This window comes from Macaca fascicularis, chromosome 1, assembly GCF_037993035.2.
Source record: "Macaca fascicularis isolate 582-1 chromosome 1, T2T-MFA8v1.1".
In the NCBI taxonomy this organism is placed as follows: Eukaryota; Metazoa; Chordata; class Mammalia; order Primates; family Cercopithecidae; genus Macaca; species Macaca fascicularis.
The window spans coordinates 212049612-212069807 of NC_088375.1; the positions used below are offsets into that span (position 1 = coordinate 212049612).

Below are 20196 nucleotides of genomic sequence, written 5' to 3' on the forward strand. Positions count from 1 at the left end.
GGCTGAGGCAGGAGAATTACTTGAACCCGGGAGGTGGAGGTTGCAGTGAGCCGAGATCGCGCCATTGCACTCCAGCCTGGGCAACAAGAGCGAAACGACGTCTCAAAAACAAACAAACAAAAGAAACCAGGTGTGGTGGTGCGTGCTTGTAATCCAAGCTACTTGGGAGGCTGAGACAGGAGAATCGCTTGAACCGGGAGGCAGAGGTTACAGTGAACTGAGACTGTGCCATTGCACTCCAGCCCGGGAGACAGTGCGAGACGTCATCTCAAAAAAAAAAGGTAGAATTCTAGGAATAGGGAGAAAGACAGCTATTTGGGCCCCAGAAGCTTTGGACATTTAAGAGGAGAGAAAAAGGATGAGAGACGGGCATGTGAGCTTTCTGGTAGTTTGTATGTGGGAAGGAGGAAGAGAGCTGTCCGGACCTCTCTTCAGCTCCCCACCAAGGATGTGGATGGGTCTCATCCCCAGAATCATGCAGCCTGCATGCACGTGCAGAACTCAGACTGCTGGCCCCTCCTCAGGGGTACCAGTCCCATGCACCTATTCCAGGCTCTGTCCTCTGTAAGGCTCCTGTTCTGTTGTGAGCCTCCTCCTAGCCTACCCTGATGGTTCCTAGCAGCTTGGAGTTCCCGGTCTACCCGATTTCCAAGGAACTTACATATTGGCCCGTACTCAGGCAAAAGCATATCTTTGCAGTTAACTTATGGCCTGTCTGGGCTATATCTGCCTCTGCTAGGTTGGAAGGGACCCATTGTGGTAGCAGGTGAGGGTGTCTTGTTCCTCACTTTACTGATCTCCACAGTGCACTTTTATTATCTATTGGCACAGGAGGAAGAAGAAGACTGTACACTCAGTGTCTACAGGCAACTGCACAACTCCCTGGATCCGTCTGAACTGCCTGGGAAACAGAGGCTGCCAGAGCCTGGGCGAGTACGGGCCGAGGAACAATTACGGCCAACCAGGCCCTGTGCTGAGGAGAACTGAACCCGCTAGGTGTCTGCTGTCTGCCCTCTGCTCCTGCTTCTTAGCTCTCTCCACTGTCCTGCCCCATGAAGGATCCAAGGCCAGTTAACCAGGCAAGACACAAGCCTTGGCTGGGAAACTGTGGTAGAGCTGGGCTGTGGCTCAGGTAATTTTTGCCATTTGGCCAGAGGGAATCAGAGACTACAAGCTGGACAGTCACCCAGGCCCAACCTTCCCCAATGCACGAGTCCTCTCTCTCTCCTTGTCCCTGTCAACCAAGTAGTTGGACCATTCTGGCCCCCAAACGGGGGAAGATAAAGTCCCCACCACACCACAGGAGTCAAAAGTTCTTCTCGGCTCCTTGGTGGGTTGTTTCTGGATCCTAAGACAGCCCCTGTCTGTGTGGTTAATGTTCTGATTTCTCAGTCTCACTATATCCACTTCATTCCTCATTTGCCCAGTGGGCTCAAGTACCCCGTAAGATTTACCAGCCATCAGCTCCATCTAGGGGGCTTTCATTTCTTTCTCCCTGGCGTTCTTTTCCGCAGCCTTTTAAAGCAGAAAGGGGTCTGTGCTGCCTCTGAAGGATTGAGACTACCCTTTAGGTTGAAGTTTGACCTGGCCCCTGGCTGACCAGTCTCCTGGAAGCAGAGCATGCAGATACCCATGCGGATACCCATTGGAATGACATCATCCCTCCCCAACCCCAGCTCTCTCTGCTCACCTTTCAAAGGCACCTGGGGCAAGCCTCATGCATCTTCTTTCCCGAGCACCAGTAATGCTGCTGGCATCGCCTGCTCTCTCTTCATTGTTTCCACCTTGGGAAAATCCCTAGGCTAAGCTGGGCCTGACCCAGCATCCTCTGCCTTCTAGGAAGTGCCCAGCACGGGGGAAAGCAGACCCGAAGTGACTCACCTTTAGTCACTCCACAAGCAATAGCTCCATGAGAGGCATGGACTATGAGACTACTCCCTCCTGTTCCTCCTCCTCCGTCCCCCATGGAGGAGGCATCGCACTTTACCAAGCTGATGCATTCCTACAGAAGTGGGCCCCGGATTTCTGCAAGTCGACTATCATGATGACTTCGTTGGAGGAGAGGTGATACGTACATACCCATTGAGGGCCTCAGGTTTATGTAGTTCAAAATGCAGCAAACCTTTCAGAAAGCCACGTAAATAAATTGGTTAGGTTCCTTATACCAGTCATATGGGGAAGTTTAAAAGAATTGTATATTCTTGGCACTGCTTTTTCTTTAGCGTTCTTTCAATTCAAAGAAGGGATCCTCTTTCAAAGGCTACCTTTATGAAGCAGACACTATTGCCCTCAGAAGGAGACAACATTAAACTAGCAGTCTGGTAAGCTGTATTTGTTTCCCCATGGCTTTACTTCCTTGCTGTGTGACGTTGGGTGAGTCATTGCCGCCTTGGAGCCTCAGTTTCCCTGTCTGTAAAATGAGTTCTTTGAAATGGATGATCTCTAAGGGCACCAAATCTGGCATTCTGAGGTTCTCCTGTTTTCACCATCTGTAATAGTATGGGATGATTTACCTGTTCTCAGGTAAATAGTATAATAGTATGGGATGATTTTTGCTTTTGGAAGGTATCATCCATGTGGGTTCTTCCCCCCTGCCCTCAGTTGTTTTTCTGGGCCTTGTTTTTTAGTTTCCTCATGTTTTAATCTCATGGGGATGAGCTCAGAGAAGCTCCCTGGGCCTGTTTCCCAGTCTGCAAAGTGAAGGGATTAGATCGGATGGTCTCTGAGGCTCTTTGTGGCATCAGCCTTGTCCAGTGCCACACAGTATCTCCTGGCTTTCTAGGAGTCTAGATGTTATGGAAAGTACCCACGTCTGTGTATCTCCTATTCCTGTGCATCTCCTATGAATCTCCTGGCAAGAGGAAGACTCAAGATTTCCTCCAGAGGAATTGGTCTTCCCTGCCTTCACTCAGCATGGGAATCAGTGTTCATCCTGCCCTTGTCTGCATCAGATTTGGCAGTGAGGAGGCTTGGGGAGCACCTACCTTACTTTCAGGGACAGGAATCTATTGCTCATACTTGTTTCCTAGAGTTGTCAATCTAAAGGCATTGTCATGTGGCCTGCCTTTCCTCTCCACATCCCCACCTCTAATGCTCAAGATGCTATTTCCAGGATCTCCTCCTGCTGCTGCTCCTGGCTCACTGGCCAGAAACTAGCTCACTCAAGGCTGCCGTCCCTCACTTGCAGCCTCCCTGCCATTCTCCTTCACTGGTTGGCAACCTTGAGTTCAAAGGAAATCAACCTCCGTGGTGGTCAACTGAAGGTATAGGAAACTAAGTCTGTGGCTCTTCTCTGCTGATGGAAACAGAAGGGCGCCAAGCCATGCTTAAAAAGATCTCGCCAATAATTCTTGTGTTTGGGTGTTGGAGCCCTGGATTCTGGTGCTATATAGCTCCTGGTGCCAAAGTCTGGATCTTTCCACATTTCAGCAGCACCAACATCTGCTGCTACTCAAAATGTCCTGTGGAAGAGGGACAGCTGTGAAGCCCTTTTGCTGGGGCTGTCATCTTGAAATCTGAGTGCAATAGGATTTGATTGTAACAGTTATTTCAGGATATTTTGTTTCTTTAATCTGCACACTTTCTAGATAGATTTTATTTTTAAATGTCCTCAGCATTGCAGAAAATAACGTAGTAATAGCAAGTAAAGGCTGGAGGCTCAGTTTCTCTGGGCTTCAAATGGCTGGCAAGGCTGGCTGTCAAATCCCAAAGTTGGGAGGCATGTTTCTGGAAAGCAACTGAGGTGTAATTGTTTGGACCCAGGCCTCATCGTCAGGGGTCCTGGAGGAAGCTTCCAAGTAGAGGGGAGACCTGTAGTTGGATAGTTGTTTAATCAAGCCAAATAGTCTCACTGCCCCCAGTCAGCAAACCCACTTTTATGACAAGTTTCTTCCATAGCTTGGCTCTTAAATTTTACTGGCAGGTGTATGGTTGTTGGAGGGTTCCTAGTGAGTTGGGGGACCTGGCAATAGAGCTGCTTGGTTGGAGGGAGTGGAGCTGGCTTAGTACCAGCAGCTGATCTCTTCCACCTGCTGCTGTTTTTTTGCCACTCTGACACGAAACCAGAGAAAGCTGGAGGTGGATAAATAAGCGGTGGCGGTTTTTTTGCTTTTGGGTGGCAATGAAAGAGTCACAGTGTGGGTTAAAGGGATCTGCAGTGGGGCCAAGGATGCCACCTCACCCTCAGCTGCAGGCAAGCTTGCACAAAAATAACCCCCTCTCATTGGAGTGTTCGGGATGTGGGGGGCGCTATAGTGTTCTTGGACTTGTCGTCCTGGGGCACTTTTAGTTCTTTATATTTAGTGGGTCAGTGCCAAGTGCTACCACTTCCCAATAAAGGAACGGGGATCCAGAGGCTGGGTCCCTGGCTACCTTGTTAGGAGGTTTTGTTATTTCTCTGACAAGACTGCTTTGGAAAGAGCTGCTTTTAGGGATTATGTTTTGAATACCCCGAGTGGGGAACAGGGTTCTCCTCAAAACCTCACAACCAAGATCATAGGAGAAAGGGGCCCTATTTTCCTGCTGCTTCCCAGCTCAGAACATACTGAATGGAATGTATTTTTAAGAGAATAAAGTCTATTTTTTTGTATTTTAAAGATTGAGAGGGCTAAGAAGGTAGCCCTCAAATAAACTGTTATTGCATTATAGGCCCCTTTGTTGGGGGCAGTCTGTTGGTCCACACCTACTTGCTCAGGCAGGTGCTCTGGTCTCACCCCTGCCCCTTGGAGTCTAGGTGCAGCAGCTTCTACATTCCTGCTCCAAGCATGGGACCAAGGAGGCCGGAACCTGTCGCTGGAAACCAGGGCAAAGCAGTGGCTCAGGGCTCCTTGGGTGCATGTGTATCGTTGGAGCTGCCTGTCTGCATGTATCCTCTGGCGCGAATGCTCTCTGTTGGCTCTGCAGTACAATATGTAACCAATAAAGCTCCCTCGTTTCCATATATACTCTGTGCAAGTCTGTGATGCGAGTGTTAATGTCATCCCTGTGTATCTGTCTTCTATGCATTGATGCAGCTCTAGTGTATTTCATTGTATGATGCTTAAAACTGGGTATTTTACCTAACCAATTACTGATACTGCAAGGACTGGAAACATTAACTGAGGCTTAGAAAAGGACATGCGTAGGACCCACATAACTAGAATTATAATCAGCAGCTATTTCTTTGCAACATTTAATTTTCAGGCTTGCCCATTGTTGCCAGATAGTCATCTCTCTCTCAAGCTGCCTATGCCATCTGTTTAAAAAACAAAAACTCTTAAGAGACCTACCCCGGATTAGATACCCTAGCTAATCCCCGTGAAGTAACAATGTTGATCGCAGAACTCAGATTCAGACGCAGGTGTATGCCGAGGTCCATGCACTGTGCACTGTGCACAGCCCTCACCTTTTCATCAGTTCCGCCACTTGCCCTGATCCTGGTGTGCAGATTCTTTCCATACTGTCACGAATTCTTAAGACTGGGGGGGGAAAAGCCGCCTCTGTTTTCATCTTCCCGTCAGACCAACAATATACATTATGTCCCTTAACTCATACTAAGAATAAAACCACATTTAAGGGGCATTACTTGGATTTGTAGTAACTGAGTTTATCTGTCAGGAGCCCCTGGTAAGGAACCAGCATGTAACATGTTTTTATCTTATATGGGCAAAAGGGACTTTGCCGGTAAGGATTCTGGGATGAGGGAGATCATCCTAGATGATCCAGGTGGGCCTTAAATGTAGTCACAGGTATATCCTTTTAAGAGGGAGACAAAGATTTGACTACAGGAGAAGGCAATGTGATGATGGAGGCAGAGATTGGAGTTAGGTGCTCTGCGGATGGAGGTAGGAGCCACAAGCCTTCCCACCCCTAGAAGCTGAAAAGAGCAAGGAAATGAACTGATCCTCCCCACTCTGAGAGCCTCCATAATGAATGCAGCCCTGCAGACCCATTTTAGACTTTAAGCATCCAGAACTGTAGATTTTTTTTTTTTTAAGAGCCACTAAGTTTGTGGCAATTTGTTAAACCAGCTGTTACCTAAGCCCTTGCTCTTACGTAGTGTGCTTCCCAAAATGTACACCAACAGCTTTCGTAGAATTGGGAAGTTTTAGCACGTACCCATGGAGGGAATCAGGAATAAAGGCAGACTCATCTCCCAAAGGCTCAAACTTTGTTTCACTCTTGTTTTATCTTGAAAGTTCATCCAAAGTTTCCTAATACCTATGTTCTTGGCACACCACCACACCCCTCCCCAGTGGGGAAGTCTAGTCCCACTGACTAGGAAATCCACTGCTTCTACAGGACCGCCCCCCACCTTATCTTCTGACCTGATCAAACCATTTTTCTCTTTTATATAAACATCTTCCTTATTTAAACATGGAGAAAACATATATTACCATTGTCATAGCATAAACTTGGCATTTCCAAAGGAGTAACGCCCCCATCTTGTATGTAACTCCAACCCAAAGGAACAGAAGGGCCAATTTTATATGAACTTTTATTCTCAAAATATATTAAAAAAAACAAAAAACGAGACTAAGATGTTACTTCACAGCACTTGCCTCACAGTCTTTATGAAGAACACAATTCCAAACTAATAGACAAGTTCCTCCCTGTGCTCTAGGTCATTCAAAGGAGGGAGGCTCCCTTGTCAAATCAGGAGCTCCAGCAGCCGATCAGGTGCCAGGGTGGACTTTCTCAGTGGGATCTAGTATTGCTAGAAGAGCCTTGCTAATACGGCAGAAACAGGCACATGGGCCTCTTCTCTTAGAATGTTATCTGTCTCACATGCTTGGGGACTGCTGTGCAGGAACACCTGGTGTGGCCTGGCGAGGCAGCGTATACATGGCCCCCAAAAACTGGTCTGCAATTCTTCCTGCTTCTCGCAGCCCACTCAGCAGAGCACCATGCACTGTGGCTGGGTAGTTACGGATTGTATGTTCTCCCGCAAAGAAGAGTCGTGGAATCGGCTGTTTTAGGGGAAAAAGAAAATTGGCAGGCTGCACATACACCTTTACTCTTGTACTTAAATTACTAAATTCCTGTTGACCTTGTGAAGGCTGACCCCCCAATTACTATTCATCATTCTATCTGAGTCTCCCTTATCAGTAGGCATTTTCCAAGAATTGACAAGGAGAAATGAGACAGTAAAACTCCACCTAGCCTCGGGGTCCTAAAGTGATGCTTAACGTGTTCTCATCAGTTTAGATACCCAATTCTAGAGCGTCCTTCCCTCAGTACCTTCTGGGAGGGAGCCTCACTACCCTGAAGCACAGGACATTTGGTGATCAGGGACACTTCAGCCTTGCAGCTCAGAGCAGGTCTGGGCTATGACACTGAGGAATTCTTACTGCTCTTGGAGTGGGGTCTGGCATAAGGGTCTAGATAAGGACCCAGGGTTATTTCTCAGGAATGCCCTGGAAGCCCCTAGTAATTGCGACCTTGCAGCAATCCTGTGAGCCATTACAAAATGGAAGTGCAATTAAAAATGGTTTTGTTTTTTAGGGGGAAAACCTGAATAAGGAAAAATGTTATTTGACTTATACTCTGGACTCCTCCATTCTGAATGCAGGCTGCCTAGATTTACAAAACCAAATGATGAGAAATCAGAAATGGTGCCATCCTTTTAACTCTGTGCTTGGTTATCTGAAAGGTCCGAAGATAGAATGACTAAAATCTGAAAAAAAAAATCAGGGCCTCTTCCCAAATAAGGCCAGATAGTTTGCCAGTTCTCACCTGTGGGGCACCTGGAATCGAGGGGCCTGGAGTGATGGGCTGAGCCATTAAATCATAGTCATTTCCAGATGATCCTGCAGCAACATAGGAATAAGAGCCCCGGGCCCAGGGATCAGCTCGCCAACGAGACACCACAGTTTCCTTGGGCTAAAAGAAAAACCAGGAGCAAAAGTCATTATGATATACCAAGGACAAATCAATCCTTGAAAGGTAGAAAAGCAGTGGTGGGTGGAGATGTAAGTGAGAGAAAGAAGGGCAACAGATGTGAGAGCCAGTGATCAAGTGATGAATGCTCTGCTTTAAAATAGACGTGGACAAAAGGACTTCAGACAGGAAGGATGCCTCCATGTTGCCTTCCTGTCTATGAATCTAGAGATCTACACAGGGTTCGGCCTTTATTCTCTTTTATAAATTCACAATATGCTTCCCTTCAAAGGAATCCTAAGGGGTTAAAGTATTTCAAAGAACAGGAAAAAGTACCAAGAGGTTCTCTGAAAACTTCCCAGAGATACTCACTGGAGTTTGGCCATTTTGTCTAAAATGTCGGGTATGGTGTGACTCTAAAGCCAGAGGTGAAATGTAGCTAACAGCCTTCAGATTCCCCAGCTCTTGTTCTGGGGGGCTTTTCTGAACCCCATGCTTAGGCCATGAACTCCAAACATTAATATTCATGTAAAGGCACACACCTCAATTCTAGCTTAAACTGTCCTGACCAAGAACGTGCTGCAAATACATTAAACCTTGGTTGAGTTTGAAGCCTAGATCCCTGCTTACCTCACCTATCTACTTACCTGGGGTACTGCACTGCTACCAAAAATCCCTTTGAGAATGGCCAGGCATCGGCCAACAATCACATCGTCACTTATGTTTTCCATGATACCAGCAGCTTCTCCTGCCACTAGTGCCAACAGTATTGGAGCTGGGGAAACAGAAAGGATAATTCTAGGGTTTTCCTACAGACTTTCCTCAAAAACGTCCTTATCAGGCCCCACCTTATTCCTGGTGCTCTGAAATCTGATGACAAGACACATACAGCAGCACCACTGAAATGCAAAGAGACAAATTATGTTTCTGAAACAGCCTATGGAACTATTGTCGCCAGAAACCAGCCACTAGGAGCTGGCAGACTAGAGAGTGAAGTAAGATTCACAGGCACCTCACTGCTTCTAACTTGACAAAATACAGCAGAGTTCCAAAGATACAATTTCAGATCTTGCTAATAAAAAGGAATTATTAAGCATCCCTTTACTTTGGCACAGAATTCTTAAGCTTGACTACCTTAGATAGCTCCATGACAATGGCTACATCCCTTTCAGCCATCCCAGGCCCCTCCAAGCCCAGGACTGTCTTCAGTCACCCATCTGGTGAATAGTTATGCAACAGACATAGGTGGTAGGCACACTACTAGAAGAGGGGGATAAAAAAGCTATAAACTATATACTCCAATAGAGCAACAGATGCAAAATTACACAGATAATTATTAACTGTGATAAAAGCTATGAAGAAAAAGTAGGCTATAGGGAAAAGCATACGGGGGTAAATTTAATTTACATTTGGTGCAGTGGAGATGTGTGTGTCCTGGAAGTCTTTGAAATACTGACGTTTATGTCAAAACCTGAATGCTGAATAAGACAGGCTGTGAAGGAAGTGGGGTCGAGGGGGTGGGGGGAGAAGCAGCCCCCCAGGCCTAGACCACAGCACATGTAGAGGCTCTGAAGCAGAAAACAGCATGGTGTCTTCCAGGATGTGAGAGCAGCCAAATGTGCCTGGAACCTGGGGATGGACAAGGAAGTAGAGATGAGTTAGATAATGAAGAACCTTAGCATGGGCCAAGATAAGGAGTTTGAACATTTTCTTTCAGCAGTAGAAAGTTGCTAAAAGAAGCAGGAATAGCAGTAGTAGCTATTGGTAACCGTCCAGGCAATAGGTAAGAATGGCTTGGACTGGGAGGTAGGCAATAGAAAAAAGTAAATAGGTTTGCAAGACATTATAAGGCTGGCACTGACAGGACTTGACAGTCTGGATGGGGAAAAGACACGCTGCTGCTGTCAGAAAGCAATGTGCTCAGGGAGCCAAGTTCCCCCTCTGTGAAGTTAGAGGCGCTGGGGTGTGATAGACCATTCACCACTGGGCAATGAGGAGTAATGGAAAGAACTGGGGATGGGGGGCAAGCCAGTTAGCTGATGTGTCTGCAGTGACAAGGCCAATGTCTTCTTTTTACAGCCTTTTCTGGGAATGAGGTGGTGTACAAATATACTTTAAGTCTACATAGAGTTAAGTCCAATTACAGAAGAAAATAACTGAACAGGAGGTAGGAATTTCTTAAATACATTGTAAGGGAAGCAAGCAAAGAATGGGGGCAAGTCAGTCTGGGAAGCCTCCCTGGGCCTGTCCCTCCAGTCTGAGTGGACCTCCAGTAACCTGGGCGTTCAGCCCGTCATGCCACCTACTGCCCTGTTCTAAGGCTGCTTCCCCGCTTACTGTATCCTAAGTTGGGAGCTCCTCGAAGGCAGGTATTTTTACACCCCAGTACCTAGAAGATATTTCAGGAATTGTTTGTTGAGTTAATAAAGAGAGAAATTAAGGCATCTATATTGAGAAAATCCCAAATATTTCAAATTCTATATTCCTGTAAGGATATGGAAAAGATTAAAATTAGAAGGCATTTACCTTTATAGAGGTTCCAGAAGAGGAAGAGCTCACCCCTGCTGGCAGTCGTACTGCCAACATGCCCGAACAAATTGACACTTGGATCCCAGAACACCCGGTCAAAACACAACACCACCTACCGTAAGAAAGAAGCACATGAGCTAGTGACGGGCCGGATAATACTGGCTTCAACAGACTTCCTTGAAGTCTCTTCTAATCTGCTTTCAAAATAAGCCCAGAAATTTTTATTATTTAGGATGACATTTACGATCCTCTTTTTATAGGCTTGAGTTTGTGAAATGACCCCATAAGAGTAAGTCCGTATGAACAGACACTTGATGATAGACTTAGACACTGAAGAGAATCAACTGACATGCCTCAGCCCTGATGTCACAATTGAGAGCATAGCCAAATGCCCCAAAACACAAGGCCCCTCCTCACCAAGTAAATGACTAAGACTGCTATTTGTATATTAGATCTGTAGACGGAAGTGCTAAGGCAAGCTACCTTGTTAAGGTTGCCAAATCCCATCCTTTGGACTGCAGATGTTTTCCACTCAGGGAGAGGTGGCACAAACTGAACGGCTGGTGGCTGCTGCTTCAGCACACCCAGGGGAAGGGTACAGAGAACTGCATCGCATTTATAAATAAAGGTTTGACTCGTGGAGCGGGTATTCACAGCTATCACTTCACATCCTGCAGAGGTTGGGTGGGAGAAGGCTAGTGGTGATGAATATGGCACTGATAAGGACACTGAACGTTTAGTGTACAACAGATGGACATCCATCTCTCAATTCTCATTTTTCTATTTTCATTACCTTCATGTTTCACATAAGAAAACTGAGGTAGAGGTGAAATAACACATCTAAGGCCACACAGGTAATAAGTGCCAGGATTCAAACCCTCGTAGTCAACTTCAGAATCCTTGATTGTCATCCCCACACTACCCTCCCGATACACTGGTGATCTAGACTAATGAAAGGACCTTACCATTTACTCAAGTTAAGTACATTTAGACCAAAAATAAAGAGTAAAATGCTCATCCCAACAGAACCAATGTCTTCTGACTGTGGTTAGTTGCTCACTATCAACCAACAGAAGAATGCTACAAGAAGGCTGTGATGCAGATCTGGGGGATGCAGCCTAACACTGCGGAGCATGCTATGCTTGAGAATGTAGAGTCATCCTCAGCTTGTCAGAGTATGAATGAGCTCAAAGCTGACCTCAGAGAGGGTACTGAAATTATGTTAACATCATTTTCCTCATTTATTTTTTAATGAATGTCTGTTTATATACTATATATACTTTGAGATATATATATGTATCTCAAATATGAAAGCTCAGTACATGCTCATTTTCTGTGGCTGCAGAACTACAGAAAATGGCACAACATCTATTCTCACTGTTCTCCGTCTGTCTGCAAAAGGCTCAAGGCTGCAGATCTTCTCAGCACTGTCAACTAGAAGCTGCCTCTGATGGGAAAATTAAATGGAAAACTGTTTCACTGATTGTTAGAAACAACCAAAACATCTGTGGTGATCTCAGTAACTCTAAGGAAACGGGCAGCGCGGGGTAAGATTGATGGCTATGTCTCCATTTCTCATGCCTACACAGTCACACATGGGTTCTTGGAGTGGGAGATGACTAGCTATCTTGAGGAGTTCAAAATGCAACAGTTGCCTGCACTTTACATTAAATGTAGTCTGAAACCAGCAATAATAATGAGTATTGAGCCTATCCCCATAGCAAGCACAGGGAAACTATCTCTAAAGAAGTCAACTTATTAGCAGGACTGCTCCAGAACTAGGAACCAAACGTAAGCGAATTAGCCCAGCTGAATAGAAAAGGCCAAAATGAATCCAAAGACCAAAATGCGGATGGTGAAATAAAAGGGGTGGGTCCTACTGGAGCCCAGGTGCCAAAATTCTGGTATTTATGAATATACGTAACAAAATTAGATCCAAACTCACTGGCTCACCAAAATGGAAAACTTCTTGAGCACTGACATAGTGCTCAAAGGAAATGCTCACTGGGGCATTGCAGATTTCAGATTTTCAGATTAGGGATGCTCAACCAGTAATATCCAACTAGCTCAAATTGGAAACTCTAAAACTTGCTTCAGTTTCCCAGTTTATAAAATGATAAGGTTAGAACCAAAGACTCTATAGGCTCGATTGTCTGTAAATGCCAGTTTTTACCTATGGTGTCATAGTTTAAACACTCTATCAGGAAATGTACCTGATAGTTCATACCTAACAAAAGATCAGTCCTGTTTCAGGAGAGTTCTCTCTTACCTTTTGTAAAGCAGTGACATACCTGAAGCCGTGTAGCGAACCTGTCGCACTGCTGTATTCAGTTTAATGTCTAGGCCTTCTGCTAAAGCCACAGGCACACATGAGTAGCCATTCCTTACTGTCAGGTGGCTGCCAGTGAACTCAAAGTCATCATCCTAAAGAGGAGAGAAAAGAACGTATTTCCAACCTTTTCTTAATCTGTGTCATTTGCACCTAGTTCTGTACAACAATGAAAACACAAGCTTCTGGAAACAGTCAATATTTTAAGGCAAACTAAAGAACAAATCACTCAGTATTTAGTTACAGTTATCAAAGGAAACTGAAGAAAGAAGTGAAAACACCAAAATGTCCCTAAATCTTTGGGCAGTGAGATTAGGGAAGTTTCTTTCTTCCCTGGATTTTTTTTTCCCCCCGATACAGAGTCTTGCTTTGCCATCCAGGCTGGAGTGCAGTGGCATGATCTCGGCTCACTGCAACCTCAGACTCCTGGGTTCAAGTGATTCTTTTGCCGCAGCTTCCCAAGTAGTTGCTGGGATTACAGGCATGCGCCACCACACCCAGCTAGTTTTTGTATTTTTAGTAAAGACAGGATTTCACCATGTTGGCTAGGCTGGTCTCAAACTCCTGACCCACCCACCTCAGCCTCCTAAAGTGCTGGGATTACAGGCATGAGCCACCACGCTTGGCCTTCCCTGGATAGTTTTTATCATCCCAGTCCAATACCACTAAGTCCGGATCTTCTATGGTGGTTAGGGTAGGGAGGTGGTAGGGGGAATGATAATCTAGGAAATCCAGATGATTAAACATCACGTGTATTTATCTGGCTTTTGAATACATTACAGACTTGAAGGATATCAGGGTCACAGTCCTGATTACATTTTCTTTTACCTGAGAGCAAAATCCGTTTTTATGCTTTAAATTTACAGGTTTTAAGTTGAGGAAGATTTCCAAAACCAAGTCAGTCAAACTAGATGTAGGTAATCCAGGATCATAAAGAGTGGCCCAAGACAGTCCACACAGTAAAAAAAAAGTCAGGATTTGACCTGGTTTAAAGATCCCCAAAATGATCTTACTTCTCTGAATTTACTGAAAATTTTTCTGTATAACATTTTTTTTTGTAAGCTAGTAAGGATTTCTAATTTCATGAAATTCTCGGGGAAATTAGATCAAAATGCTGGGCTGGCAGCAACACTCTAGTTGAAATCACTCATTTAAAATTTTATACTATTACAAATAGACACAATATTGAAACATCAAATGATAAATCAATGAATAGAAGGGCCTAATTTAGTATTTACATGAAAAATCATAAAGGAACGGTAGTTCTGCAAGACTTTAACAAGTTCAACTCTTCAAACACTAAAAATATCAGATTATTTATAAAGATTAAGAAGTCAAAATAATTTTTTTTTTTTCCCGAGACGGAGTTTTTCTCTTGTTGCTCAGGCTGGAGTGCAATGGCACGATCTTGGCTCACTGCAACCTCCGCCTTCCGGGTTCAAGCAATTCTCCTGCCTCAGTCTCCCAAGTAGCTGGGACTACAGGCATGTGCCACCACGCCGGGCTAATTTTGTATTTTTAGTAGAGATGGGGTTTCACCATGTTGGCCAGGCTGGTCTCGAACTCAGGTGATCCGCCCGCCTTGGCCTCCCAAAGTGCTGGGATTACAGGCATGAGCCACCACGCCCGGCCTGTCAAAATAATTTTTACTAGGAAAATGTACAATGTAAATTAAAATATATAAGTAAAAATTTAATAATTTACTTCCATACTGGTTTTTTCCTTTTTTTTTTTTTTTTTGAGATGGAGTCTTGCTCTGTCGCCCAGGCTGGAGTGCAATGGCGTGATCTCCACTTACTGCAGCCTCTACCTCCTGGGTTCAAGCAATTCTCATGCCTCAGCCTCCCAAGTAGCTGGGATTACAGGTGACTGCCACCACGCCTGGCTAATTTTTGTATTTTTAGTAGAGACAGGGCCAGGCTGGTCTTGAACTCCTGACCTCAATGGATCCACCCGCCTTGGCCTCCCAAAGTGTTGGGTTTAAAAAGGTGTGAGCCACCATACCCAGCCTATACTGCTTTAGTCTGGTCAAAGTCTCAGATTTAGAGATTGGTTCAAGAAGCCCTGTGATTTCTCACTTGAAGAGTAAATCACACTGAAATTTAAGAAAAGATGGTATAGCCCTGCCCACTGAGAACTATAAAACATCACTGACGTAAATGAAAGAAAACCATTTTTGGAGAAGTAGACTGTATTTAAGGATAAGAATACTCAATATTGTTAAGATGGCAATTCACCCTAAATTGATCTAGAAATTTAATGCACTCCTCATCAAAATCCCAGAAAGTGATTTTTGTAGAAATTGACAAGTTGAACTGTTATGAAAATACGTACCTTAAAATAGCCAAAACAATCAAAAATGAACAAAGTTGGAGAACTTATAAGACAGTATGATAGTGGCATATGGATAGACATATAAATTAACAGAAAAGACAACCTTAAATACTCATGCTTACATGCCAATTAATTTTCAACAAAGGCGCCAAGAGAAATGAAGAAAAGGATGGTGCTGGAATAATAATTACATAACTATATGGAAAAACATGAACCCTTCACTTACTTTTCCTTATACACAAAAATTAACTCAAAATGGAGTATAGACCTAAACATAAGAGCTAAACCCATACAATTTCTGCAAGAGAACACAGGATAAAATCTTTGTACCTCAGGTAAGACAAAGATTTTTTCAGGATACAAAAAGAACATAGTTTAAAAGAAAAAGTTTATAAATAGGAATGGGAGTCCAAGACTGGAAGATTACTTTAGCCCAGGAGGTCAAGGCTGCAAGGGAGCCATGATCACACCACTCCAGCCTGGGCAACAAAGCAAGACCTGTCTCAAAAAAAAAAAAACAAAAACAAAAACAAAAAACAACTTTTACTCTGAGACAGATTTACAAAATTAAAGACAAGCCACAGATGAGAAGGAAATAAATACTTGCAAAACATAAATCTGACAAAGGACTTCTGCCTAGAATTTAAAGAACATAATAAACTTCAAACTCATCAACAAGCAGACGATCAGACTTTTTTAATAGGCAAAAGATCTGAGCAGACATTTGCTCAAAGATGACACATGAATGGCTCATAAGCTCAGGAAGAGATGCTCTCCATCACTAGTCATCAGAGAAATGTAAATACTACTATACCTATTAGAATGGCTGACATTTTTAAAACTGGCATTACCAAGATTGGTGAGGATTTGGAGAAAATGGAATTTTCATACACTGCTGGTAGGAAGGCAATTTCGAAAATATTTTGGAAGTTGATTTATAAAGTTAAAAATCCACTTTCCATAGTACCCAGCAATTCCATTCATATTTACTCAAGAGAAAGACATGAACATTCTTAAGCAGCTTCGTTCATTAGAAGTCAAAAAAGGGAAACAACCCAAAAGCCCATTCAGGCGCCAGTGAAAGGATAAGTGACCTGGGGTGCATCCACACAATGGAATTCTACTAAATAATAAAAAGGCAAACAACTGATATAGGCAAAAAAGATGAATCTCAAAAACTTCATGCACATCTCAAAAACTATACTAAGTGAAATACATCACACACAAAAAGCTATGTACTTTATGATTTACTTTATATGAAACTGTAGAATAAACAAAATTACAGTGATAAAGCAAATCAGTGGTTGTCCAGGGCCAGGAGCCAGAGCACAGGGGATTAACTACAAAGGAGCAGGAGAAAACATTTCAGGATGATGGGAATGTTCTATATCCTGATTGTGTGGGGGCTTATGATTGAAATCTGGCAAATCAATAAACTGTTCACTTAAAATAGGTGAATTTCACTGTATTTAAATGATGTCTCTTACTAAAGCTGTTTAAAAACACACATACAAAATTAACTGTTTCTCTTACAATCTCTCTCAAAGACATGTGCAACAAAAAAAATAAGGGAAACTTACCTGATCCCAGTGCTTAAGGGAGAGAGTTGAGAGAGGTGTGGCATTAGCAAATTCGAGATTTGCAAAATGCCAATCAAGTATTTGTCTGTCTCTTGATGAGAGATATACATCACTGCAAAAGAACAAAGGAGTACAGGATTATTAAAAGGTATCACTAGTTCTCTCAGTGTGATGTAGGTGATCTCAATAACTGTGGCGGAATCTAAGCCAGGGCTGTGCCTTATATGAAGAAATTACAAATCAAAAAGTAGCATCTTATCCGTCTTATTAACCTCCTTATCTCTGATGTCTAGAGCAGTGCCAAGCTCACTACGTAAAGCAAATTACCTGTAGGCCTCATTTGTCTGGGGGAAAAAAAAAAAAAGAATTCTTCATATGAAATTACCTTATATCATAAAAGCTTATTAGTTGTAAAAAAAAAAAAAAAAAAAAAAAAAAGTCTTATATTTTACACACAGCATAGACTCTATAGAAAGGATGGGCAGGCTGGACGCGGTGGCACATGCCTGTAATCCCAGCACTTTGGGAGGTCGAGGCAGGTGGATCACCTAAGGTCAGGAGTTTGAGACCAGCCTGGCCAACAGGTGAAACGCCATCTAAAAATACAAAAATTAGCCGGGCATGATGGCGGCACCTGTAATCCCAGCTACTCAGGAGGCTGAGGCAAGAGAATCACTTGAACCCAGGAGGTGGAGGTTGCAGTGAGCCGAGATCACATCACTGCACTCCAGCCTGGGCGACAAGAGCAAGACTCCATCTCAAAAAAAGAAAGGATGGGCAGCATCCTTGAATACAGAACAAAACAGATTTACGTGGAGGCTGGATGCAAGTGAAAACATTTCACCAGCATTCACTGTCAAAAACCCAGTGGAAATAAAGTATAATACCCACCTAGTTCCCAAAATTATGGAAGTATAAAGCAACAACACCTTCTACCCCCTCAAAAAAGATAATTTCCATCTATTGCATCTTTATCCAAATATCAGATCTTATGGAGAAAGGCTCTCTCTTTAGAAACAATCTGTTTAGGTATCTAGGACACATTAAAATATAGAAGCAGGGGATTTAGAAACCTCACAAGTAGTCACATATTAATTTATTTAACAATTTAAACCACTCACTGAACATAAATAAAAGCTCACTATGATTTACAATTTTCCTTCTAAATCAAACTGAAAGAACAGTAAAAGCTATCCCTCTGAACTTTTGTGTTTGTTTTCCTTACCTTGGGGGATTCGCTTCCAATTCTTGAAGTTTTTCTTCTAGCTTTCCTTGTGTTTCAGCTAATTCATCATACTCCTGATAAAAATTAAGTGAATCTGAGTTATCCTGAAGGGTCAGATATCTACCTAGTTTCTTTATACCACAAAGTATAAGGTCTGGATCATATTTCCTCTTCGGATCACGTATAGGAAGTGTGGCTCAATTTTAGGCTGGGGTTAGATAGAGCTCAGAGATTTTTGTTTTTGGAGACAAGTTACAATTGGGGGCCTGGAATATTAGGGGGAGGCAGGGCACACACAGGAGAAAATAATAGAAGAAATATATTAGTGTGCTACAAAGTGGGGATGAAAAATCATAGCAAGTACCATTTCATAAGCATGCCATGTCCCTGGCACTGGGTAAGCATTTTATACATAATTGTATTTAAGCTTCACAATTACTCTACAAGGTAGGTGTTAAGACCATGTTACAGATGAGGCAATTAAGGAGTCCAAGGTCACATGGCTCGAGACTCCAAGTTAGGGATTTGACAGTTTGACCCCAAATGACTCTGAAGTCCACGTTTAATACTCTTACTCTAAACTGTTACGGCTAAACTGAGATTTAAGATAAAATGATGAGATCATTAAGACAGGATAAGAATTCTGCAGGACAAGGAGGTCTTAAAACAAACTAACCCATTAAATCCCCATGGCTCACTATGTACCAAATCGTCTTCATTGCACTGAAGGCACTTGTGATTGGCTAGTAGCTCTCTTTTCCAAAATTCCCCAGATCTGTGCTATTTCTTAGGATTCCAAGTAAAACCAGTTAAGCCTGTATGTATACCACACCTTGCATAGGGCGGTCAGATCCCTGTGTTTGCTTTTCACTAAGAACTCAGCAGTAATATCTCTGGGTGGCTTTACTTCAGATGCTTCTTTGTATTGCTGATGGAGTTCTTTAATTTTCTCTTTCAAATTTACCATCTAAGAAGGAAAAGCACAAATTTACCACTCCAGATAGTAATGTAGTTTATGTCTGTATCACATGTACCCTTTTCTGGATCCTCAAAACTGCTATCACAACAAAACAGGGCTACAGTGCAAGGTCCTTAGAATTCTTAAATACTTGTTCTAACCTACATCATTCCATCTGGGAAACAGGAAAGAAATCTTATAGGGCTTGACATAAAGGTACCACAACTCTATCTGCTAAGATCAGTGCTGCCTTCTAAAATGAATGAGAAGGATGAGGAGTGTCCCATTAATTTAAATAAACAAACAAAAAACCCAGTATTGAAATAAATTTAATACCCACAAAAAAGAAAATACCGCTATTGTAACTTGAACTGATTTTCTGAAACAAATTGTCATAATGTGTTTTTTTTTTTTAAGACGGAGTCTCGCTCTGTTGCCCAGGCTGGAGTGCAGTGGCGCGATCTCGGCTCATTGCAAGCTCCGCCTCCCGGGTTCATGCCATTCTCCTGCCTCAGCCTCCCGAAGAGCTGGGACTACAGGCGCCCGCCACCACGCTCGTCTAATTTTTTGTATTTTTAGTGGAGACGGGGTTTCACCATGTTAGCCAGAATGGTCTCAATCTCCTGACCTTGTGATCTGCTCACCTCGGCCTCCCAAAGTGCTGGGATTACAGGCGTGAGCCACTGCGCCTGGTCCTATAATGTGTTTTTTAAATATGTAAAAGGTCAAATAACTTTTTTTTTTTTCCTAAGAGACGGAGTCTTGTTCTATCACCCAGGCTAGAGTGTAATGGCACAATCTCAGCTCACTGCAACCTCTGCCTCCCAGGATCAAATGATTCTCATGCCTCAGCCTCCCGAGTAACTGGGATTACAGGTGTGTGCTACCATGCCCAGCTAATTTTTTGTATTTTGGTAGAGAAGGGGTTTCACCATTTGACCAGGCTGGTCTCAAGCTCCTGACCTCAAGTGATCCACCTGCCTCAGCCTCTCAAAGTGTTGGGATTATAGGCGTGAGCCACTGTGCCTGGCCAAAGAATCTTAAGGAACCATTCTTAATGTTAGCTTTTTTCAGGTTTCTGATGATACTACACAGGCCAAGAGTGACAAAGCCTGAGACTGGGCACCCTATAGGTATCCTGCCACTTGGCAGTTCTTACGTCACTCTTCTCTTTTCATCCTTACCACAATCCATGAAGACTGTGAGCTGGAGACCTCTTCATCAGACCGGATGAAGAAATGAGGCACAGTGAGAGTGAGAGGCAAGAGTCCAGTCACAGGCACACCCACACCCAGAGTATGCACTATAAAGGCCCCCTCCAGGGGCTATTTTCTCCCTAAGCTCATGTGACCTTTGCAGCTGGCAGGGTGAGGAGAAATAAATG

At 43.5% G+C, this 20196-nt stretch overlaps 2 protein-coding genes across 12 annotated transcripts in view; one reads left to right on the forward strand and one right to left on the reverse strand.

The window, feature by feature from the left end:
• Positions 1-4941, forward strand: part of LUZP1 (leucine zipper protein 1) — a 97143-nt gene extending 92202 nt beyond the window's left edge. For all 11 annotated transcript variants that reach the window (XM_065528038.1, XM_045378403.2, XM_015441022.3 and 8 more), the window contains one exon: positions 832-4941. In XM_065528038.1, coding sequence (XP_065384110.1) covers positions 832-987 — 156 coding nt within the window. In that variant the 3' untranslated portion in view covers positions 988-4941. The remainder of the gene's footprint in view (positions 1-831) is intronic.
• Positions 4942-6461: 1520 nt separating this feature from the next.
• KDM1A (lysine demethylase 1A) overlaps positions 6462-20196 on the reverse strand; it is a 65555-nt gene continuing 51820 nt past the window's right edge. Inside the window, exons 12-20 of the mRNA XM_065528064.1 lie at positions 18687-18821; positions 17855-17928; positions 16630-16741; positions 12678-12810; positions 10870-11057; positions 10384-10498; positions 8505-8632; positions 7714-7860; positions 6462-6947 (exon numbers count right to left, since the gene is read on the reverse strand). Of these exons, the coding sequence (XP_065384136.1) occupies positions 6762-6947; positions 7714-7860; positions 8505-8632; positions 10384-10498; positions 10870-11057; positions 12678-12810; positions 16630-16741; positions 17855-17928; positions 18687-18821 (1218 nt within the window). The 3' untranslated portion in view covers positions 6462-6761. The remainder of the gene's footprint in view (positions 6948-7713; positions 7861-8504; positions 8633-10383; positions 10499-10869; positions 11058-12677; positions 12811-16629; positions 16742-17854; positions 17929-18686; positions 18822-20196) is intronic.